We start from the raw sequence: 24,121 nt of genomic DNA on the forward strand, positions 1-24,121 counted from the left end.
CTGTTGATTGGGGGCAGGGGTCTTGAGGATGCAGTAAGCAGTCTTCTTGTAAGTAGGGGTCTTCAAGATGAAGTAAGCAGTCTTCCTCACAGTGTACTTTTCACCTTTGGCACAGTTGGACGCCCCAGTAATCACACAACTAGCTGAAACCAGCCATACCTGTAATTCTTCTGATAACTAGCAGAGATTTAAAACAGTGTGACCTTCCTGCAAAATTTATTGCAGGATGGGCAGGCAAGGAGCATCCCAAACTAGCAGATTTTGGGAGGCTCTGTCTCTAACTGATAAGTAGAAGGATGGTGTAAAATAATTCATTCATGTTTAGTGGGGCCACTAAATGCTGTTATCTCACCACAGACTTACAACACAAACATTGTTATTTAAAGTTAAAGACACTTTAGAAGACTAGTGTGAAACAATTAACTCATGTTTACTGGTGCCACTAAATTCCGGACTTACAACATAAACATTGTTCTCTTTCTGCAACCTAACTTAAGCTAAAAAGTGCTTTACCCCTATGTTTTCCAGGCACTAGCTTTTCTTATATCAAGTCCCTGCCCCTCTTTCTTTTACCTTTACAAATTCTTTTGCTATGTGACTCCGTTTTGCTCAAGAGTTCTAGCCCTTTTTAACTTGTCTAATCTTGTGTCTTTATCGAGCTTTGTTTCTGTTATTGTAAACTCGTACAGTTATATCCACATAACCACACCTATGATTTGCGAAAGCCAATACATTTATGCATTTATCACAGCATCGTTTAACTCCCTCTTTCCTTTACCCTTCTTGATAACTTCCCATACCAGCAGTCCTAACTTGTTACCCCTTGACAACATCAAACCTCTTTCACTCTTGGCTGACAGCTGCTGCCTGGCTCTCAGCTGCACCGTGCATTTTGAGGTATTTTCAGGAAGAGGTAAGGGCCCTCCTGGAGCACAGCCGGCCTCCAACAGCTCCAAGCAACATTTTATCAATATGCCGTCTCCTGCTCTGATGGTTTCTCCTTCCACCCAGCCAGTTTTGAACCAAAAATCATTTAATTCCTAGAAACCAGACACTCTTGTTTTCAAGTCACCATCCACATTTTCTGACCACGTTCCTACTTACGGAGCAGGTTTACCTCCCAAGAATCCTTTCCTTTAGCAAGCCGAAGGGCCTACTTGGATCAGAGATGGCCAACCTGCCGGCCTTCCATCCAAACCCCCTCTCTCAGGGCACTTAAAACCAGGAGCCGACGACTTCTCACGACCTCACAGGTCTCAGCGAGAGGCAGTATCCTCCCCGCTGAAGGCACAGGGGGCAGAGAGCGTTGCTGCGCTAAACGGTTAACGCGCTGAAGTAGCTTTACCACAAACAGCACTGTACGAGCCAGCTATACGGAAGCCATGTACTCTCCCAGGAGCGCATGGGGGCTGAAGGAAGGGGAGACCCGCAGCGCTGGCGGAGCACGGCCGGGTCGCGGAGGAGTCTCACCGCTGGGCCACGCATGGCGGACGGGAATGGCCTGCCCCACGCCCATGCGTCTCCATGGTAACCGCGCCCCGTCACGCACCCTCCCCGCGACCTGTTGTCACGTTGCGTCAGCCCCGCCCGCGGGGCACTGCCGGGTACCGCGGCGCGGAGGGGCCAGTCCCGCCCGGGCTCAGCACCCAAATGTCGCAAAACACCGCCATAGCCGAGCGGCGAGGCTGGCTGACAGGACCCCTCCGGAGGAAATGCCCGGCCCCAGCATCCTTCCAGCGCACACCGGCCGTGCTCCGGCCGGCAGAGCTCCGCAGCACCCGCCAAGGAGACTAAGCTCTTGTGCGCTGCACAGGTCCGTGTGCTGCGCAGATCCAGACAGCTGAAAGCAGAGATTTCAAACTAGCAGCAAAAGGGCTCACGGTGAACGGCTACAGACCTGGGTCAGAAATCCAGCCATTACCCCAAAGTAGCTTGAGACCTCATAGGCAAGGGTTTCCAGTAGCAGCAGCATAATTCTGTCCAATTGCATCCATTCTGTCCTGGGGAAAACTATCACCTCTGGAGAAACCCTAGCTTTCTGGTCAATCAGTTTTCCCAAATTAGTTTTGCAGTAAGTGAGATGTTGCCTAATACACTGACGCTAATGATGTATTTCTGGATACTGTTACTTCAAAGCCCATGTGATCCATTTGTAGAACCAATGATGGACCATGTTCCTGCACCTGAATGAGCAATTCATTCCGTTTCAGTGAGTGGCACAGTAACAGGTTTGGTGCATTTCCTACATTAAAACAAATCCATGTTATTTTCCTTTAAGAACAAAGATAGCGAGAGGCATTGCAACTAGCCTACTTAAAAGCTATGCAATTATAAACCCGAAAATATAACAGTATTGTGCTGTCAGGCCTACCTCTAATGTACTTCCTGTCACTGAAGGGTGGCAGCTAAATAGGCATACATGTTAAGTGAACAAAAAATAAGCAGAAAATAAAGGTATGGACAAAAATTAGTCTGGCAAAGGAAGTAAACGTTTTAAAAAAGCCACTATTAAGCTGGCATCATGAACTGAAAAATGAACCTCCAAAGCCCACAGGTACAGAATGATAATAGCAATGCATCTGTTTCTCAGAATGCTATTCTAAGAAAAAGAGTATTGCAACGAATCAAAAGGAAAGGTTCTATTGTGTTAAAATAAATATGAAATAGGGATATAGTACTAATGGTCATCAATTATGAGGCAGCTGCAGAGTTTAATCAGTGACAGGTGTGGAACAGATTAAGTGATCCAGTGAAATTATTGAAGTTTAAACTCATACACAAAACTATATATAATTTGTGAGGAGATGGCAAACTCGGACATAAATAGTGTCTGTGGCCAGGTTTCTCTGTCCAAATAAAAACTTGAATGCATTTCTAAGACTTAATGCTAACTGCTTTTTACACCTGCTTCGGAGAAAGTTTTCCACAAAGAGCTGAATTCATCAGTCCATGCTCTTTAATGAACTCAAGAAAGTCACATGGCAACATGCTTGTTAGCTACAAAACATTTATGAAACATCTATGCTTTATAGTCTTAACTACAAGACATTCTAATATTTTAGTGAAGCATCAGATATAGTTACAGTGCATTATATACAGAGTACAGAAATATTATTTATAGGAAAAAAATAAATAGAAAAAAATATGTAAACATCCTGAGTAAAATTCTGCTGCCACTGAAGTCAGTTGCAGAACTGTCATAGACAGGAGCACAGGCAGTATTTCACACCCTTTTTAAAGCATACAGCAGTGCACAGAACTCCATTCAAAACAGTTTAAAGTGCATACATTACAGGAAAAAAATAATTCATAAGCTTTTTAAAATTTTGTATGTGCAGATTTCATTCATATCTATTACGCCTCCTCAATCCCATCTCTTCTGATGCAATGTTCATTATTTCTTGGTCTTCTACCACATCTTGCTCCAACTGATATTCTTCGCACTCATTGTGTAATTCATGCTCTTCTATTCTGTCATCATTATCAATATACTCAAGCAAATCTTCATTACTGTCATTTTCTCTGTCATCCATTTCTTTCTCTTGAGAATGTTCAGCAAATGACTGAATGAGATCTTCAAGTTTCTCGTTACAAACGTGGCCAAGATCTTAAAATTCACAAAAAAAATAAAATAAAAAGAAAGTTCAAATTACCAAAAAGTCACCAAATTTCAGCTTCAGTTTAGAAGTAGCATTTTTGTTTTTCCTCTATTAAGACTCAACTAATGCAAACATTCCCCAAATTTCTAGTGAGCCATTCTTAAGATTTCTTCTGGACTACTAAGAACCTCTTGAAAGTCTTCAGTTGAAACTAATATAAAATTTGGTGTTTTGTATATTGTGCAGCCTCAGAGGTCCCCACATGGGAATCCTCAAACTGAAATTACTCCAGTACTAACAGCCTGCTTAGGAACTCCTGTTCAAAAAGCCCGTTTTAACAAAGCAGAACATGACTGTGTGGTCTATCCTAGTGCGATGTCTTTTAGCACCTGTTCCCAAAGAAAAGTCATGATATATCCAGACACACCTCAAACAGGAACAATGACACTCCTCCAGAATAAAATTAATTTCACACACATTACCTAAGATGCAAGAGCTAAACATTACTATAGTAAGATTCTATATTTAAAGGAATCCTGTATTTAAAGGAATAAACTATAGTTTATTACTTTAAAATATAAACTAAAGTTGCCTATCCTGCTGGAAATCAAAGTACCTTTCATTGTGTTTTCTGATTTATCCAATCCACTTTCTTTCATCAGCCGTCTAATTGATTGGAGCTGTGTCATTATTTCATCCTTCTGCTCACAAGCTAAAGCATTAACACTAAGAAAAAAAAAACAAGGCAGATGTCAGCAGCTGAAAGATTACCTTGGAAGTGAGAGTTTGATAATAATGTACAAGACTGCAATAGTTCTGTTTGTGGATAAGTACCATAGTTGAGTTAGCAACATGTTTAGGTCAACATTTTCTTTGAGAACTGTCTCCTGAGAAGTAGGGAGCCCACCACATACGTCTGCAGAATAATCTAGCCACTGAATTCTAACACTGGAGCCCAAGTGGCTAAGGCTGAGTAATGACTACTGAAACAAACAATTCTCCAAAGTAATTTCATTTTTATTTTTAGTACAACAGTGCCTAATGCAGACATTTACAGTTTAGATGTGTTTCTCATTTATTTCAGATTTTATTTTTCTCCCCATCACTACCTTGAATCTGTAATGCAAATTTATCAGTGTATTTGCTGCTTAATAGTTTCAGCACATATTAAGTTCAGAAACACACTAAAGGAATAATCATGAAATTTTGCCTGTTTTTAACTAGGCTTCGTGAAAGATGTCAGTCTACAAAAAATGGACTACATGGGTATTTTAATTTCTAGTACTTAAGTAAGACCCTAGCTTCTTAAGAAATAATTAGCTACCCTTGATAACTAGTTTTGTTTTCTAATTACAGCAGAAGGAAGAAACTCTTTCTGCTACTGGAAACCTAATTTCTGCAAGGGCTTTCAAATGCTACTGAGCTTAAGTATTTTTTCAGTATTAGTCTCTTTGGTCAATATTAAAATTTAAAGCCACAGTAACATGATAAGTCTGAGCTTTTGCACTTGCGTTTGGTGAACAAGAGACAGGAGGTGACTGTGGAAAATATCACAAATTGCAGAAGAGCTATTACCTGCAGAAGGCCACAGAGACAATAAGTAATTAAAGAACCTTCCTAAACACTATTCCTTACCTATATATAAGGAACATTTTAAGAACTCTGTTAACATTTTAGAGAATTTCAATTTACATAAAACAATACTAAATGAGATGTTTAGAAACACTCACCAGTTTGACAGTGGATCCAACTGAGTCAATAAGGAATTCAGCATTTTCTCTGTCTGTGCTAGATGCTGCTCCAGCTCTAAAAGCTGATGCTCTAACAAAACACAGAATTTAAGAAAAAAAGGGGGGGGAGAGAGTTGGGGGAGGAGGAAAGGACACTGTAAGAAATCTATTTACCATAACAAAAAAGATATTAATTTGTATTTTCAGTTGGGCAGGTTAAAAAACAGGATTTTTTTTCTCTGTAGAATTCTAGAACATGAAAGGGGAATAGCTGAGGTAAGAACAGTAGCTTTACTATGTCCCTCTTATGCAGTAACCTGCCTCCAATAGTGCCCAAATAGAGGACACATTGGCAGAAACTGAGCAAGAATGTGGCTGTCACCTTCCCAGCCTCAAATATATGCAATTTCAAGACTTCATGACATATAAGTAGTGTATTTATACTTAATATGCTATCATGAATTTGCCCACTCACACATCACAATTATATTCAACACAATGCACTAGAGTCAAGAGGATTAACTTATCCTACAATACTACTAAACTTTGAAGAAAGAAGAATGCAACACGCAGGAATGGTGAGTGGGCAGCACAGCAAATCATTGCTGAACCCAGTTACAGATCTGGTATACAGAGACACCAAAAGAGGTTGATAGTTGTTTAACTGACTAAATATGTGTCTATATAAGGAGCAAAAAATATATGAAGTATGAAAACTGCTCAACTTTGATGTGCCATAATTTTTTCTCAAAAGGAAAGCCTACTTTTTGGCATATGCAGAACAGACTGAATCAGACAGTTAAAAGTACTCTCTCTATAATGAAGAAAAAGATGGTATAATTTATTCTGTCTCCTCTATAAACATTTGATGTCTTTGACAGGTCTCTCAATTTGGCCCAGAAGTTCAAGTCTCTTTAACTGTTTACCCATACTGTTCCACTGCTGACACAGTTCAATTCTAAAGCAGATTATATCCCTTTTAAATACCTTATTATTCTAAAGATTATTATATCATATTTAGACATCCTGTTCTACTGAAGAAAACCAAACAAGTCTTAAGTCAGAAAAACATCAGACATTAAAAAGCAGAGAATCATACTGTATCACTATACTGTTTCAAAGCACATTACCACCTGGAGTTTTCAAATACACCTCTAACAACTGTTTCACATACAAAGACTAACAAAGTCTTTTTTTGTAGGTTCCTAGCTGCACTTAAGTAACTTAAAAGATTGTTCTCATTTAGCTAGACTGCCATCAATGAAAACATGTAGCTTTGTTCCAGCAGGAAATATGCATTCTGAATGGGTATCTTACCTGTTTCCTTTGCCTTGTCTTCCATACTTTTTTCCTTTTTGGTGAGACTTTCTTCATGTGACTTCATCTTTAATAAATAAAATCATGTTAAAAACACTTCATCACTATTCGTGTATTAAAACAAGAAAGCACTTAGAAATTTACTGAAGCTAAACAGAAACCATAAAAATCTGCTCCATTAATGAAACTCTATTCAGCTGTGCCTTCTTTGTATCTTAAACTAACACTCCTGATTTTAAGCAATGGCAACCTGACTGACAGAAGCTGTAAAAGAAAGCAGTTGCTATATCAAATCCAGTTTTCAAAAATGAACAGAAGGAATCTCCTAGGTTACTGGATCCAGTTTCCTCCCATTAACTAAGAGGTAAAACTTCCTTCTTCAAGTAGTAAAGATGCAATTACAATAAAATTTACATTTTAAACTCACAAGCTCAAGTGTAAAGATCTGTAACCTCCAAATTATTGTTTTTATTATGTTTAAATCTTATTTACAACCTAATTACATTTATTTTTAAAACCAAACTGGTCAGCCCCCATGTCCATTTTGCTAAGTTGTGGTCTTTTTCTCATTATTGAGATTATATGAAACAACTATGGAAATGAAGATGCTGTCTCTGACTTTGTTCAGGCTGGGTTTCTTTATTCTGAAGGCAAGCAACAATATTCCAGGTGCCCTCTCAGCATTCCAAGTGCTGTAATATCTCTTACTATAAATAATACATATCAAGGCATTTAAAAAAAAACCACAAACAACTGATCACATTTTCTCCTTTTTTTGATTTACAAATGGTAAATCAAATATGGTATCATATTTCATGGATAAAAGTCTATGTTGCAGCTGCATGACCAAATGAGAAGTTCGAATAAAATGTCAAGTCAAATAAAAGGTTAAGTCTACTCACTATTTATCTAATTGCTAATCTAAGACTATTACTCTGCAGGAATCATCCTGTCCACCTCATTCCCATACTTAATCTCATTCTGAAGACTGAAAAGGAAGTGAAATACTGATGAGGCTTAAGTTACAGCCTCAGGTAACAGCACTGTTTAGATTCTCAGATTCTTATCTGGGTGGGAGGGGGGTAAGATTCTCACCTTGTTTTAGATACTTGTAGAAGTCAGTCAGAAGCCTTTATAAGGAAGAATCAAAAATTATGAAATTTTAACTCTGGAGCTCACATTCAAAGTCAAACTGAGCAAGAAAAGGCTTCTTGACAACAATATACATGGGCTCAGAAATAGAAGGGGGGGGCACAGAGAGGCACAAAACAAATCCAACAAGTTACATTTCCTTCCAATTTCAATAATTTAATGCTTTTCTTACCTTAAGAAATTTGTATGCTGCAAACACTCCCACTCCAAGAGCATACAATGGCATGAGGGTGAATGCTAACTCTCTACCATTTCCTCTTGTTCTCTCACTCTTTATCTCTTTTTCCATTGCATTTCTCATCTGCTGAATGCTCTGGTAAGTATTACTGTCAGAATTTCCTGGATTCTGGTGAACTTGATAAACTGTCTGAGGACTACCTTAAAAGTTAAATTGAGAGAAAGAAGACAAAGTAAGAAAAGAAATTAAGACTGCAATTAGTTTCACAACTGGAATTAAACTGTTTTCTTCTTATGTGACTTTGTTCATCACTCCACCAAGATGGTATGGGCAGCCCCGCATCCAAATAAAAATTACTAAAACCAAAAAATTAAAAATCACTCTTTCATGAATTGTATGCAAAGTTAAATCTAGACAGCACACTCTCAAACTAGTTTCTATGTTTCTTTAACATTTTAACATTTAACATTTAAGCTTTAACATTTTAAGTTTTAAGCTCCTTCACAGCAATATTGGCAAACCTACAGCAACCTGCAGAAAAGCAGATGTTACAAGAAACAAAACTATACTCACAAAACCTGTTGATAATGCTGAGCAGTTACAAATTAGTATTTTTCCTCTGTAGCAAAGGAGTTAAGTACAAATTGAATTATTGTTTTGTTGAAATACACATGCTGTGTGATGATTTTGTTATTTTGACAGTAAATTCAGTGTTAGCTGGATATTCTCATGGGCTTAGAAGTGCTGTACCTCTGCAAATCAAATATTTAGCACGAGATTACACAACAGCAAAGAGATGCAGCCTTGGAAGTCTGAAGTATTTTTGCATGTAATTTGCCTGCCAGAACAGGGAGCAGATAAAAGAACAGCCAGTGTCATTGTTCGACTTAGGAATTAGGTTATTTGGTAGTAAAATCTGGGGTTCATGGGCCATGCACATGAGAAACAGTGCTATCAGCTAAAGAATGCAGATGCGTGCAGAGACAGACAGCAGGTGACTGGAGAGGTGGTAAAGTTTTACACTGGTGTCTCAACTGACTGCCTAGACTTATACTTTCAAATCCCTTTGAACATTTAGTTCATCATAATTTAATATATCAGAACTGGGTATGGCTAAAACAAGATTCACATTCTATAAAAACTCCCAAACAAAAGACCATTATGCAAATCACTCCCTGTCATTGAATACAGACAGTGGCATTTCAAGAATTTACAGCCACATAACTTAAGGTGCAAGAGACAGCCACAATCACGTAGAGAAAAAAATTAACGTAAGTTACAACTCCCAGTGAAATAACTCTTTCTTCTTTTTAGTTACATCATCTTCCAAATACAAGAGAAAAAGGGTTCTGATTCTGCTAACCTAAGCTGGTACTTTGTGATAAGAGAGCTCCAACATTGTTTTAGAATTGTCTAACATAAGTTAGCCAGAAAAGTTTTTTAGCTACAGGAAAGACTCTGACTGTAGCAACGTTTCCTTGATAGCAAACTGATGGTAAACCAATGCTCTGCAGTCAAGCCGTGCCAAGTATCACTACAAGTTCTTCTACATGTAATTGATCAGTTTGCAACATGCCCATTTGGAGATCTTTTATTTGCATGTTTGCTCAGTGGAACTGGAAACAGAACTGGACATGTACACAAGAAAATTAAAGGCCCTACCTGATACAAGCAGAACTCGAGCTACCTTAATCATTTAATGCAAGTTCAGGCAGACAGTCTCCTTTCAACACAAGGAGGTTTAGACTTACTACAAATGCACTACTCTAGAAATCTCATTTTAACAGTCTTCCTCCTCAGAATGTTTTCTATTGATTACTACTAAAGTTTGCACACGCTTTTTTACTTACATTAAAAACAAACAGAACTGAAAGTAAGTGAAATTTACTGAAATACTTAATATGGTAAAAAAATTTCCAAAGGTCATACAATAAGAATGTAGATGCAGCAAACACCTTCCTGGCACTGAAGAAGCAGCAAAGTGAGTTAGAGACCAAACAGGAGAAAAGAACCACCCAGACAGGTGAGGACACCAGATCTGCCTGAACCTTATTTTATGCAGTACTGTCTTTTTGTGAGGTTTGGGTTTAAAACCATTTGATTTATAGGAAATGACAGCTAACATATAAATTAAGCATCATGAAGCAAAACAGACCAGACAAGAGCTTAGGAAGCACAAAGTTGGTTTGACATCAGATGGGAAGAACATGGTAGCAGCTCAAGCTTCACTTTTTCTGCCTTCCGGGAAAACACACAGACACATAATTTGAAGGATTACAGCAGCTGTTTATCCCTTAGAATGCCTTGGAAGATATTATCAAGGAATCACAGAGCCACCTTAAGAAAGCAGGCATTTTGTTATTTTCCAGAGTGAAAGCAGACCTTTGGACCTTAAGCTAAATCCTCACCTGACGTACAGTGACAGAGTTTAACATACATTTATACTGCTCACGCTTTAACAAGAAGCTCTCTAGCCCGTTCAGTGATACCTTTTCTAAAGAAGCATCTTCGACTCGTGCCAATACACTACCAGTCAAATCTCACATGATGTATGCTATGTTTACGGGCAGTAACGCCCGGCTTCCTTGCTGCGCTTCTAACATGCGCAGTGGATTTCCTCCTCTGAGACCTCACAGCTGCCGGAGGAACTAAGTGCCGCCCTGCAGGCACTATTCCTTACACGGCCACGCTGAGATACGCTTCCCGTAACAGGGTGTTACCTGTATTTGTAAGCCACTTGCTTAGAACGACACAGGCAAAAATCAGAATTATCATGAACTAGAGAAGCAGAACACAAAGTGGGTGGCGTGGAGGGGGAGGGATGCAGGCCAGCTCGGAGCCGGCTGAGAAGGCCTGCCCCTTCACGGCCAATGTAAATGACCAAGCGGCTCCAGTCGGGCAAGGGCTCCCTTTCCGCTCCCGGGGGCTACGTTCCCGAGCCAGGGGCCGGCTCCGAGCAGCCGGCAGCGCGGCCCCGGCTACCCCTGTATCTCCTACCTCTGCGGTGCTGACGGAGATCGTAATGTCCGGGGCCGGCCCTGCCGCCCCGCGGAGACCGCCCGGCCCGCCCGCCGCCGCCGCCCGCCCCGAACATTCTGGGCATGACGACAAAGACGCAGAGCACCAGCACCACCGAGACCACCACCTGCTGCGCCGCCGACAACACCATGGCCGCCGCCTGCCCGACAGCAAGCCACCGCCCCGCGCGCCAGCCGCGCCCCGCCCGCCGCCGCAGCGCCCCCCAGCGGGCTCCTCGCGTCACGTGGCAACAGCATCCGGCGGGCCGCTCTGTGAAGGAGAAGGTTCTGGAAGAGGCTGGGCCGGGACAAGGTGGAGCCGGGATCTCTCTGCGGGAGCCCGGCAGTTGCGGCCATGAGGCCATGGGCGGTGGTGCTGGCCTTGTGGGTGGTGCTGAGGCCTGCGGCAGGGCGACAACGCCTCCTGCCGGCCATCACAGATACCGCCTTCATCAAGGAGTGCGTGCGCGGCCACAATGACTTCCGCTCCAAAGTCCAGCCAGAGGCCAGCAACATGCGGTACATGGTAGGAGCAGGCCTGGGGGTGCACGAGTGGCTGCAGACCGCCGCCGGCAGCAGTATAACAGTGGGCCAGGGGGCTCTTGGTGGCCATGGGTGAGGCAGCCAGGTTGGAATCACTGGTTTGTGTTCAAATGCCATCACGTTCATTTGATAGGAAATTGAGTCAGTTGTAGACAGGTGAGTCTAGAAACATCAGGCATGCAGGATGAGGATGGACGCAGGCAAGCTGCAGATCATAGGGTCGTACAAGGTACCTTAAAGATAATCCATTTGCAACCCTCTGCAATGGGTAGGGACACCTTCCACTAGACCAGGTTGCTCAGAGCGCCATCCATCCTGGCCTTGAACACTGCCAGGGATGGGCAGCCATAGTTTCTTTGGGCAACCTGTGCAGGGCTTCATCGCCCTCCTGGTAAGAACTTCCTTCTAATGTCTAATCAAAGTCTGCCATTTTCTCCTATCATGTCACTTGTAAAAAGTCCCTCTACAGATTTCTTGTAGGCCCCGCAGGAGTTTCTGCCTAGGAAGAAGCAATGGGCCATCAGCAGGACCAATCCAGAAGAGCTAGGATCTTCATCAAAAGCAAGGAGGTGAAGTGCAGTACTGGGGCTGAAGGGAATTTCTGGAAGCAAGAAAGAATTTTTGGTTGTCGTAACCAAAACAAATTGCAGCAGTTTTTATCCCCCCCCCGGAAAGTGTTAAACAAAACTGAAGAAGATGCAGAAAAAGTGAATGTTTGATGTTGCCCAGAGAAGTTTTGGCTGCCCCATTCCTAGCAGTGTTCAAGGCCAAGCTGGATGGGGCTTTGAGCAACCTGGTCTAGTGGAAGGTGTCCCTGCCCATAGCAGGGGAGTTGGAAACTAGATGATCCTTCAAGGCTCATCCAGCACAAACCATCCTATGATTCTATGATATGATTCTATGTTTATTGCATTTTCCTGAAAACTGGGAAAAACTATGAATAAAGGTATGCACATAGAAATACGGTTAGAAAAAACTAAGGGCCTGAGGGACAAAACAGTTAGGAGAAGCCAGTGAAGTTACTGTAAGATCCACGTAGAGATTAAGAGTGAACTGAAATGTACCAACATAAATAAACCTATGCAATAAACCACAGGATCTTTTATAAGACATAAAACTAGGTATTTTAATGGTAGAAGAACCTGGCTGAAAAGCAATTGAGACTGGAAAACAAATAACAAAGATGGTTCATATTCAGGAATCAGAAGTTTTATTAATGGTGGCAGGCTACAAAGAACTAAGAGGTAACAGAATAAGTTACTAGCCAAACATTGGCATGTTTACCTCACAGACCTGTCTTTGTAAGATGCTCTAATGTGAATTTAAAGCTTTACTGTAGGAGGAATAAGTGTTCTGGAGCCTCCCTTAAAAAAAAACTTAGCGGTAGATCAGAATCTGCAATAGCTGTGCTTTTTTAGTTTGAATTAGTTTTTATATACCAAATAGAAATCCTTAATGACCTATTCAACAAAAACAAACACAAAGAGAAGTTTCATGTTTAATTAATATGACAGTAATTTCTTATCTGAATATATAAGTGCATTTCAAACAACTTTTCAGTTACTAGCAAGTGTTCTTAGTTAATTCTCAACAGTGAAGGGGGACAAAAAAATAGTCTAATGAAATGAGGCATATTTCCATGCTGCAACAGGAAATGTCAATTAAAATAAAACACTGGTACTTGGCCTAAATAAGGGAAAGTATTTCTTTATGAAACTCCAGCATAATATATCTGTACTTTATTGCCTAACTGGCTTTATCTGAGATCTGTGTGTAGTTGCACAGCTATTTTCACCTTTCATGTTTTGCAGACTTGGGATGCAGCTTTGGCAAGGACTGCAAGGGCGTGGGCAAGAAAATGTGTTTTTGAACATAATGTATACTTAAAGGAGAGATATCAGTGCCATCCTCATTTCACATCTATTGGAGAGAATATTTGGGTTGGAAGTGTTCAAGCATTTAATGTTACTGGTGCCATTAAATCGTGGTATGATGAGGTCGCGTTCTATGTCTTTAATGTGGATGTATGTTCTAAGTTCTGCGGTCATTACCTTCAGGTAAGAGTTATCTTTGGTAAAATGTCCTGTATAGTGCCTCCCACATGAATCAGTGGGGGCTGTAAATAATACAGAGTTCTGTATGTCGTCCATAGTGACTGACAGTTTATTGACTTTTGTAATCTCAAGCAATGTCTATACTGTCAGTTGGTTTATCTGATTTGTATGTAGTAACCTATTCTTGTTCACAATACTGGACCTACTGAAGGTCTCATTATATCAGTACTTCCTGAACTTCATAAAATAATCGTTTCAAGTTCTACAGCTTCAAAGCCACACAGTTCTGTTTTCTGTAAGTTTGGAGGTGCTGTTCAAAATAATCACAGTAATTGCTGAATGTTTGTGGTACTCCATAGTAGAAATGTTAACAGAAGGAGAAAATCCATCCAAAGTAAATTGTGTTCTTTACATATCTTGTAAAAAAGGAAGAGAAGAAAAAAAAGCATCAACAACAGAAGAGGCAATTTATGATATATATCTGATTTCTCAGTGGTAATTCTGACAATCTTAATTCTATTGAGAAAGTGAAGCTTTTCTTGGAACACTTAATATTTTAAATGCATCTGTTAATTACCATGATTAAAAAATAAGCTTTGCAGTAGAATTAATTGTATCTATGAACAAGTATATAGTATTTCACTGACTTAAAACAGATGATAGTTTTAATGTCAAGTAGGTAGCTAATAAAAGTGACTCTTAATTTCTTATCAGTATTGAAGGTCCTTAGACTGCTCTCTGTGCAAATTACAGATGAAAATTGTGCGGTATACTTACTTACAGTGCAGCTGTTACCAGAAAACAAGAGTAGCTGTGAGGTTCTTTTTGAGTAACTTTGGATTGTGAAATGAAAATACTTTGTAGTTAACAGAATCATTTACAGAGCATTTTCTGCTTGGGTCTTTTTTGCACCTCTTTTTGTGTCTTTTCTCACTTACTTCCTCTCAAGTGTTAATTCTTGTTTCCTGCCCTTGACTCTGCATGTAACAAACTCAAAAGCAAGGCTGGAGGATTTAAGTTTTGCTGTTTATGGGGCAGTAAATCTTTAGGAGATTAGAACTAGACAACATCTTGGAAAGTGTTTTTCACTTTTATTCTGGTGCAATAAATTATGAAAAATTATATAGCAAGGTAGTTTTCAGCATTTTTAAATTCAGTGTTCAACCTTGGCTACATAGAATTCTGGTGGGTTTTGCACATTTCTCTTGGAATAATGTTCACTTCTGATCTTTCTTTCTCCTGATTAATATTGCTTTCATGTTTTATATATAGTTAAGTCATCTCAAAATGTTCATGCATTTCAGGCAGTATTTCAGGCTGAATTACACAGGCAACTAATTGCTGGAAACAAAACCAAGCAGAGTATATGGGTTAAACACCAGTGAATCTGTTAAAAATACGTATTTCATCAAAACTGATAATCAAAGACCAGGCATGAACTAGCAGCTGTCATAGTCTTGAAGGCTATAACAGAAAGTGGAACGTGGGTAAAATTTACAGATCATAGTGGATAGGCTGTGTAGACCTGCCAAGAGAACCGCAACACACTAATCTCAAAATGGTGGAAACCTAAAAATATGCGATGCGGTTACATAAAAATCTGTGAAATGCTTAGTCCTTAATCCAAGAGTCAGGTAACACCACTTTAAATACTAAGATCCTTTTTGAAGACAGGTTGTATCTGTTGAATGTAACTGCTTCTTACAGTTACATTTGAAGAGGTGGAACTTGTGGGCATATTCAAGTCTGTTTGTCAGTCTGAGGCCTGTATTGTTTGTACTGGGGAGGTACTGAGAGTAATTCACTATATCTTTTAAATTGTTCTGAAGTGGAATGTATGATCAGCCAGATGTGCTAGGTGTATAGTTAAACTTTTTCACCTGAACTTAGTACGGTTTGGTTAGTCATATGCATAAGGTATAGAAAAGAATCTTATAAGAAAAAGCAGAGACCCAAACTGTAAGAGATAATAAACCGTTTTCTGTTAAGAATGGCAGATGACACTCCTTTAGTTTGAACATGTGCAGTGCTAGAGCTTTCAGACTTAAATTTACAGTACAAATTAGCCGAACCACTTCTGGCACAGAGAAGTGCTTCTTGCAGACCTGAGTTATGAATGTTGTAATTAAAGGAGCTGTTGGGTAGTTGCCACTAATTTCTCTTTTGTTCCAAGGAATCTACTCCTGAGTCATAAAGTCATTGACTCTTACTAAAATTGTTCTGTAGAAGATTCTGGAAACTTGCAGCATAGGTCATTTCATCTTGAAGGGTGAATATTCAGAAGTTCATCTTAAAAAATGTGCTTACCACCAGTATTTTTGAATGTATAAGAATAGGTGTTGCAAAATGAAAATAAGAAGTAGGATTTCTGAAAATAAGGTAAACTTTCCAAATATTAGACTAGGTTACTGTTAAGTGTAGTTTTTAATTTATTTTAAAATCTTCATTGTTTAGGTCGTTTCGGACTGTTCATATAAAATAGGCTGTGCTGTTGCTCCATGTAACAAAATCGGAAGAATACGAAATGCAGCAAATTTTGTTTGCAACTATGCACCAAGGTAGGTTGCAGGTTTAAATATTAAAAAAAAAAAGCAATTGTAATGGCATTTAGCTGTAAATAAATTGGGTTCTTTATTTATTGGAGAAAACAATTGTTGTCTAATTCAGTTATCAAGAGAGCTATGAGCATGTACTTGCAAAGTTTTTAATCTGTTAACTTTTCTGATAAATCTTTCTCTCTTCCACTCCTAAGCAAAGAAACCCCAAACTTACCCATACTCCAATGATTTCTTTTTCATATGACACAAAAGAAGTGGCAGCAGTTGCTCTAGGCAACTTCCAGTTTTGTACATGGTTTTAATTGCACTTAGCTTTTTACAATGTATTTTTTTTTTCTTATTAATTACAGAAATAATAGCACAATTGGTAGATAGTTGCTTTTTTCTCTGTAACAGTAAAATAAATTTCATTTTCATTTCTTGACTAAAAGCTGTGATGCACCGCATGTTATTTGAACATTAGAAAACAGTAAATGATCAGTGCAAGAAGAAGCTAACAGCAGGAAGTGATTTTACATTTAAATTATACTCTGAAAAAACGTAGGCCCTAGTCAGTGCTGTTCCTAAATTAGGAGTTTGAAGACACAGAGGCAGTAGTTCTAAAATAATATATTTTGTCTCATAATAGTACACAGTCCATAATCAGGCACATGCATATGCAATTTGTCATTTTTAAATAGCTTGTGAGCTTGCATGACAGCTGTTTTTTTCTTCTAGCAAACCTGGGCCGCTTTTGGGGAGTTCAGTTAGCCTGAACTAAAAAAGTTCATTGAGCCCTGCCCATCTCTCTTCCTGTACGACAAAACTGGACTTGCACTTGAATTGTTATTTTGAAACTTGCTGGGGTATAGGACTTTGTTGGTTTCTTTTTAAAATCTGAACTAATATGTTTACAGTTGCCATTGCAGAATAATGACTAATTGGCTTCAACAGTGGTTTATAAGCCTTCTCACTTGAGATTTTCTGATCTATAACAGTATACCATGTTGTTTTGCTGTGCTGTTCTGCACATCCTAGAGAGCTGATAGCTAAGCTGAATAGCTGTCTTGAGAATGAGGTCTTAACGTGTCATTGTTCTCTTGTTCGCTGCTTGAAACCAGGAACTCTGCTGTCTGTGTCACTACAGAAACAAGCGTAGTTAGAACAGACAGGCAATCGTCTAACAGCCTTTTCCCTTCCTAAACTGTCTGGAAAAATAGATAAACCTGAGCCTTGCCACCAGTCATCCCCAGATGATGATTCTAGCTCCAGATACTGGAACACACTTTTTCAACTAGATCTTCATGACTTTTTCCTAAGGTTTGGACCCTTAGTGCTCAGTTGCCTTAGAAGACAGCTAGAAAACAGGTTTTTTTCAGAGTTAAGGGTGCACCAGTTTAAGGACCACCTTGTCAAAATTACTTCATTCAGTGTAACAGTTTTACACTGTGGTCCTTTTATAGATCGTTTGTGATCTGCTGCTGGGACCATACGTGTCTGAGATGCCCAAAGTAGCCTCCCCACTGAAAGAGAAGCATAAAGTATTTTGGAATGTGCCCTGTCATTGCTGTCATATTCAAACTTAGATGCCACATCCGTGCTACCGGGCTCTGTCCGTCATGCTGTTCTCATCTTTTCTACCTAGCTTTCTCTTAGTGGGTGAGTCCTCATCGGTTACGTCCAGGAAACCTTTAGCTCTAAAAGGAGCCTCAAGATGGTCCTCAGTATTCTGTTTGAAGGGTAGCAGAATTTTGGAAACACCCTTGAAAGGGTCTTGCAGGATGTCTCTTGGCTTACTGGGCATTCTTCTCAGCCATCCTTGAAAGCTTTTGCAACTGGTTATTTTCTCTTACCTTGTTATTTGTTATTTTCATTTACCTAGGGTTTTTAATTTTATTTTACCTCTGCCCTTTCTGCACCATAGGCAGAAAGTCCAAACTAGAAAAACTGAACACTCTCTCACGTTTCACTCTTTGCCCATGGCTAAAAGCAAGAAGTGTAAACAACCTGATGAATCCTGAAGGGAAGACTAGATAGATGCTCTGGTGATTTATCACTTTACAAGGTAACTTTATCAGTTGCAACTACCAGATTGCTAAGTTTTGTATGATAATGTGAATATAGGGTGCTCTGAGATTTGCATGATGTCGAAAAACTCCTGACATCTCAGTTTCTGAAGTCTTCACTGCTGGGCAACTGAAAATCACTGGAAGTAAAAGTGGAGTGATACACATGAGGGAAAAGGTGGTCACTTATAAAACCATGGAGAATGTTGGCTCAGCACTCACTAGCTGTCAGAAAGAAATGAAACAGTAGTGATGATTAATCAAAAGAGCAAAATATAAACCACAACAATGTCAGTTATTATGAAGAGAGCCTTTTAGTTTCTGTAGCCCAAACCAGCAGGACAAGTGAAATTAAAGCCCATGTAATAGTCTCCCATATACTTTGTTTCAATTAAGGGGCATAGTCTTCAGAAGCCACCTGGTGTTCCATGTGAGAGTGACTTTTTTCCTCTCTAAATAAGTTAATTTGTGGTTTTTTTTCCATTCCTTATACCTTCCCAATGAGGCAACCTAAGTGTTAAGTAATCTGTAGATACACTTATTTTTAATGAGGAGATAGGGCTTCTTGGAGAAAAAGGGAAGGCCTTTCATCTCTCTGGATCTGTGGCTGACAGGTCTCTCAAAGGGGATTTCACAGGGGTTACAAACTGTGTGAAGTGTAATTATCACATGCAGTAAAAGCCTTTGATACCAAGAAAGACTTGTTGAACTGCAGCTCAGGCAATATCTGTAGCTTCTTTCTATTTGCATTCCTGCAACTGAAATGTGCACAGTCACCAAGTGGGTCTGCTTTCATGCCCTTACGAAGGCATTATGGTCTTGCCAGAGGTTCTAGAAGCAATGCTTTGACCTTCAATCTCTTATTCTGGATTCTGAGACTCTTTTTAAGATACTGTGTGGGCCACTGTTGGGAATCACCTGTGCTGTGAATGTATATATGGATGATCACCCAAAAGGTAAGTTACTTAACCTCCAACTTCTTAATTTTGAGATATTTGTATATACATATATATATTAATAACTCTCTTTTCTGCTCTTCTCTGACAAGTTCAAGACCTATGTTCCATTCTTGGTAGCAGAAGATCCCCATTCAGTTTTATTGCTGCCTGGACTGCATGTCAGAGCATGTGGTTGCAATATGCCACTCTAGATGCTGCTGCAGTAAAACTTAGGCCAACAGTGTACTTGTAGGCAATATACATAAAATACATTTCAAAGAATAATAGCAAGTAAGTCACCGGTGGTGTTTTGTTCTTCACCATCCATCTTGTACAACAGCATTACAGGAACCTTTTCCTCTATATGTCTGGTGAGTAGCTCTCATTTATAAATACAGATGATAAAGGGTGTAAATACAGGCTTAGGATCCCGAAGAAATGTATCATGGGTTTTGGTGAAAATGATCCCCTTTGAGGAGTATCCACTATGGAGGTGAGCAGAGTGGGAAACAAACCTAACTATAATAGTGCACAGTCCTTTGAGGGGATTAAATCTGCCCCAGAGTTCCCAGGATTAGGCTATGAAATATGGCACTTCTTCATCTTTTTTGAATGAATGCAGCATACACCAGGTACTGTTTCCCAATACCTAATAGCATGGTATAGGCAGCCAGAACGATGGTAACTGTATTATTCTTTTCAGCAGTTACAATGTGTAAGGAGCTTTCCTGAGAATGTGCCGTGCTATGTCCTGAAGGCTGATCTTTACACTTAAACACTGTCTCTGCTTGGATGAGATCCTTAAGCATGTAAAGATCCCAGTGTGTTCACTGAGACTGGTTATTTATTCTTGGACATGCGTGTTTTGTGGAATGAAGCTCACAATTTATTTTTTTTTTCTAAATGTGTTTAAGCTATTTGAGAGTGTTTCACCTCTAAAGTTTCCACTCTAAAATCCTCATTTTTCATCAGTTAAAACCAAGCTCCATCCACAAAATTCTGTTTTAGTATAAATAATAGAACATTATGAGTATTTTCCCATAAGAAAAATAACAGCTTTTTAAGGTTTCTTTCTTTAACAGGGACAGAACAATTAAAAGAACAAAAATTATTCTGAGATTTTTATAATGAATTGTCAGCAATTTGTTGTCTTTTTAGAGTATTTACTTCAACAAATGATTTAAGATACTACTTACCAAATCATTAAAAATTACATGTGAAACTCTGCTTTTTCCTTTATAGTGGTAATTTGCAAAGAAGACCATATATAGAAGGAAGAGCATGCAGTCATTGTGCAAATGACACCTGTGAAAATAAACTGTGTAGTAAGTAAAAGTAAATGTAAAACGCAGTATGTAAGAGGAAAAAATACAATGGTGTATTTGATAAAGAATGTTGCAAGCTTTGTTTTACCCTTTGATGGTGTTGTCTTGTGTCCAATTCACAAGTAATTAAAAAGTATCCTTAAGGCTATTTACATTCAGGAAACAAATCATATTTTACTGAATCTGGGCCTCGGTGATCATTATGAAGTCTCCATTTGATGATAGACAGTTATAAGTCATGATTTCAGTTAAATGTATTACTTTCTGTTGCACTCAGATATTGTGCTGGCTTTATTAATCATACCAAAGAAATCAGCATGTAGCTATGTACTTTTCAGAGTAGCATTTAGCAGCAATTCTTGAGTAGTCTCATAGGCCTTCAGAAACAGCAGAGCTACTAATCAGTTATATTTGGAATTAAATATTTAAATTGCAGTTACTGAGTCTGTTGTGACTGTTTCAGCCAGCCACAGCTGAATTATATTCAAGCTTCAGTATAGCTGATGCTTATGTACTCTGAAAGCAGTCACAGTAACTGTGAGAAGGTCATTCTGGGTTTGTAATTCATGCTGGAGTTGTAAGGCCCATTGTCTTTCCCACCTGGTTATATCTGCATGAAAAGGGACTGCATACTGATTTAATTCTCTAGCTATAAAGTGTTTTCCCGATGGCGAATAAAATCCTTTCCTTAAACTAGGTAATTCTTTTAACTCTGTTCTTGTCAAGAAAATGAATTAGAGTCATGAATTGGTAAGTATGCATCACGTTTTGATGGAGTGAAACATGAAGAGACAGTAAGTCGACTGTGTTCAGAAAGCTCTTGACCTGATAACTTCCACCTGCTGGGAAGTCGCAAGCAAGCAGTTTCCTGTGGCTAAAGTTAGGATGTGTGTTTTTAAGTTTCATTTAATAAACTGGAAGTAGGGTTTATGGTTTCTGTCTAACAGGTAGTTACTATATTTGCTCAATATAAATGTTAGTCTAGCTTTAAAAACATTCAGAAGTCCTGTAGGTCTTAATTTTTAGATAGCAGACACGTCTGAAAAACAGCTACACAGAATACCAGGTTGTAGTTGATCCCAGTATCAGGCCCCACTTAGGAATCAGTCTGTCTCACTTTCTCATCCATAAAATTGTATTTGATAGTACTTGCTAGCTCATGTGTACATTGTGAATATTAATCAGTATTTATTACTTTGAGAAAGACAAAGGAGAGGGTTCAAATGGAAAATAAAGGGGCTGTATAATGTGTCCCTTTCCCCATCCATATCATTGTTATGAAGAGTAACGGCTTTATGGAGACATTACCATTATGAAGTATCAGTTTTCATTTTTACCAGAACATTCTGGCTTTTATTTTAATTGTAAGGTTTATCAGTGGGAATTGTAAGGAATTTTTCAAATTTTACTGATTGTAAATCTGATGAGTTTGTTTTAGCTATTATTTTAGATAATATTTTTATATTAAATATTTTATATTAAATAGATAATATTTTTAGCTAGTTAGATAAATTTTAGCTATTATTTTAGATAACAAATTTTTAAGGAGAAAGAAATCAGGACTAGCTGGTAACACTGTTTATTTTGTCCCTTTTTCCAGGAAATACAGAACGTGATAAACTTACCTGTAAGTATTACAGTTTTCCACTGCTACTTATGTTCCTCAGTTACTTTAAATATATACTCCAAGTAAATCTTACATCTATATGCTTATTTATAGATTATTCAGGATGGCGACCTGCTTGGGAGTTCAGCATCACATGCGATGAGGCTTGTGTCAGTCTTGTGGTTTTGAGAACAGTACTGTTAGTTCTTGCTTTTGCCTGTGTTTATTTTACAAGAGGCTACTTTACAGACATGCCTATAAACACCTAATTGGATTTGAAACACATAATATCTTCTGAAGATACTTGCTAACGAAATAAGCAAAAATGTCATACTGATGTGACATTAATGACAACTTTCTTTGACAGTAATTTTGTTCCTATTATTTTATGCTCCTTAGAGAAAGCTAACATGCCAAAAAAAAAAAAGTGAAACTGTATGTGGGTAAAATCCATATTGGGAAAATATTAAGCTAAAGATGGTATCTGGTAAGGTTTGGAGCATTTAATTTTTAAATACAAGATTTCCCAAAACTGTGACATACTCTATTCCTGCAATTCAAGGACAAACTATGTGTCAGTTAAACAACTCTTACAGTTCATACTAAGGCAGTCTTTGGAATCACAATTGCTTAATTTCGATGCTGAGAGAAAGCTAGCATCATATTACATACTCAGGCCTGTTTTGTAGAGTGATAGAATGTTCTGAATAAAATATATAAGTAGGATTTTATAGAAGGATAGTTCTTTGGAAGTCTTGCTGTTTGTGAAGCTAGCACAAGCAGATACTTACAATGCATTTATTATTCATATTAAAAGTGTGACACTTCAGATTTATTATTTTTTTCTAACTCCCTCTAAATCTTGTGATTAATTTTATTTTTTTAATCCTTGTTTTAATGTGTACTGTTACTTATGCATAGCATATTTCCTGCTTTGTAAGTGTTCTGGAGTCTCAATAATTTTCTTTACCTTGAAACTTGCTCAAGTCCATTTAATCATCAGATTTTACTCTTCTTTACTCTTCCAAGACATTAAATCTTTCATTAATATGCTTTAATTTCACTTTTTCCAACAAAAGACAGATGGAACTTATACAAGAATTTGACACTTGTGTTTCTTACCAGTATAGCAAACTAGATTTTGTGCTGCTTGTATCTTAGTCTTACCTAGTAAATGCCAATATGATTGCATGAAAGTTCATGTTTCACCATTACTGTAAAACAAGCAAATAAAAAAACCTCACAAAGTCAAATTCTGCTATTTTCTTACTGTTCAGATTGAGCTTAAAGGAGGCTTCCATGAGTTCATCTTTAGCAACAGTCACAAAAAAAATAAACTAGACTTTTACTGTACATTAATTTAAAATTAGGTATGTGCTAATTATTTCTTCTCTAAGTTTTCTATTCTAACATTACTAAGACACAGAACAGACATTTCAAATACAAGTTTTATTATTTAAAACTTGGATTAAATTTTCAAATCCAGAAGCCTAATACTGTGTACCTAAAACCGTAAGTAGGTGGCTCCTACATAGAAAATGGTGCACTATTAAAGTTCCTGAGCAACAGCTAGTTCCATTGCTTTACATGAACGTTGCTAATACCATCTCTGGAGAGAAAATCATTGTTTAAATGCAGTATTAGGGTTGAAAAACTCACTTCAGAGCTATATTTCAGACATCTGTAAGTAAAAAAAGTTTCCTTAGTACCTGAAATACAAAATCTGGTGCTACAATAAAGCTCTTTCAGGTTCTGAGGTGTTTAACATTGCACAGTTTCACTATACTGCTTTTTTGCAGTCGAAACCCCCTGTTCATATTCAGTTACTAAAACATAAGTTTTCCTTCTTGTAGCTGTGACAAAGCCTAAAAGAAATTAATACCTAACACTGTCATTCCTATCCCTGGTAATAACTGTTCTTGTCATTTAGTAATTTTATCACAGTTAGGACTTCAACAATCAGAGTATGCCTTGGAGAGAAGGCGAAGTTGAAAGAGAAAAACCCTCGTTTTTCTTTAAAACCTCAGCCATATTTATGCCAGGCTGATAGTAGTCCTTT

General features: G+C 38.5%; 3 protein-coding genes across 9 annotated transcripts in view; 1 reads left to right on the forward strand and 2 right to left on the reverse strand.

Moving 5' to 3' along the window:
- The window catches only part of CAPS2 (calcyphosine 2), a 32,965-nt gene extending 31,508 nt beyond the window's left edge, over positions 1-1,457 (reverse strand). For 3 of the 7 annotated variants that reach the window (XM_062613770.1, XM_062613769.1, XM_062613764.1), the window contains exon 1: positions 779-974. In XM_062613770.1, the coding sequence (XP_062469754.1) occupies positions 779-833 (55 nt within the window). In that variant the 5' untranslated portion in view covers positions 834-974. Of the gene's footprint in view, positions 1-778; positions 976-1,104 lie in introns of those variants that run through there. The other 4 variants (XM_062613773.1, XM_062613765.1, XM_062613767.1 and 1 more) reach the window with 4 other exon arrangements.
- A 1,477-nt stretch (positions 1,458-2,934) lies between these two features.
- Positions 2,935-11,318, reverse strand: CCDC107 (coiled-coil domain containing 107). The gene is made up of 6 exons (XM_062613776.1): positions 10,974-11,318; positions 7,971-8,176; positions 6,647-6,713; positions 5,330-5,420; positions 4,216-4,325; positions 2,935-3,607 (listed from the first exon to the last, which is right to left on the reverse strand). Exons 1-6 carry the CDS (start codon positions 11,143-11,145, stop codon positions 3,342-3,344), a joined length of 912 nt encoding a protein of 303 aa, XP_062469760.1. The 5' UTR covers positions 11,146-11,318; the 3' UTR covers positions 2,935-3,341.
- On the forward strand, positions 11,253-22,598 carry LOC134161177 (GLIPR1-like protein 2). The gene is made up of 6 exons (XM_062613777.1): positions 11,253-11,519; positions 13,348-13,593; positions 16,045-16,148; positions 20,374-20,456; positions 22,057-22,083; positions 22,177-22,598. The coding sequence occupies exons 1-6, from the start codon at positions 11,349-11,351 to the stop codon at positions 22,329-22,331; spliced, it is 786 nt and encodes a 261-aa protein (XP_062469761.1). The 5' UTR covers positions 11,253-11,348; the 3' UTR covers positions 22,332-22,598.
- The last annotated feature ends 1,523 nt before the right edge of the window (positions 22,599-24,121 follow it).

This window comes from Pezoporus occidentalis, unplaced genomic scaffold (assembly GCF_034315485.1).
Source record: "Pezoporus occidentalis ecotype Australia unplaced genomic scaffold, CSIRO_AGI_Poc_V1 ctg17, whole genome shotgun sequence".
In the NCBI taxonomy this organism is placed as follows: Eukaryota; Metazoa; Chordata; class Aves; order Psittaciformes; family Psittacidae; genus Pezoporus; species Pezoporus occidentalis.

Bases quoted from the DNA above. Each gene is read 5' to 3' on its own strand.
- CCDC107 (XM_062613776.1), bottom strand. From the start codon at position 11,145: ATGGTGTTGTCGGCGGCGCAGCAGGTGGTGGTCTCGGTGGTGCTGGTG. The intron at 8,177-10,973 runs GTAGGAGATACA...TTAACTTTTAAG, and splicing joins TCTCCGTCAGCACCGCAGAG to GTAGTCCTCAGACAGTTTAT. The intron at 4,326-5,329 runs GTGAGTGTTTCT...TTTTTTTCTTAG, and splicing joins TTGGATCCACTGTCAAACTG to TGTTAATGCTTTAGCTTGTG.
- LOC134161177 (XM_062613777.1), top strand. From the start codon at position 11,349: ATGAGGCCATGGGCGGTGGTGCTGGCCTTGTGGGTGGTGCTGAGGCCT. The intron at 13,594-16,044 runs GTAAGAGTTATC...TTCATTGTTTAG, and splicing joins TCTGCGGTCATTACCTTCAG to GTCGTTTCGGACTGTTCATA. The intron at 16,149-20,373 runs GTAGGTTGCAGG...TTTCCTTTATAG, and splicing joins GTTTGCAACTATGCACCAAG to TGGTAATTTGCAAAGAAGAC.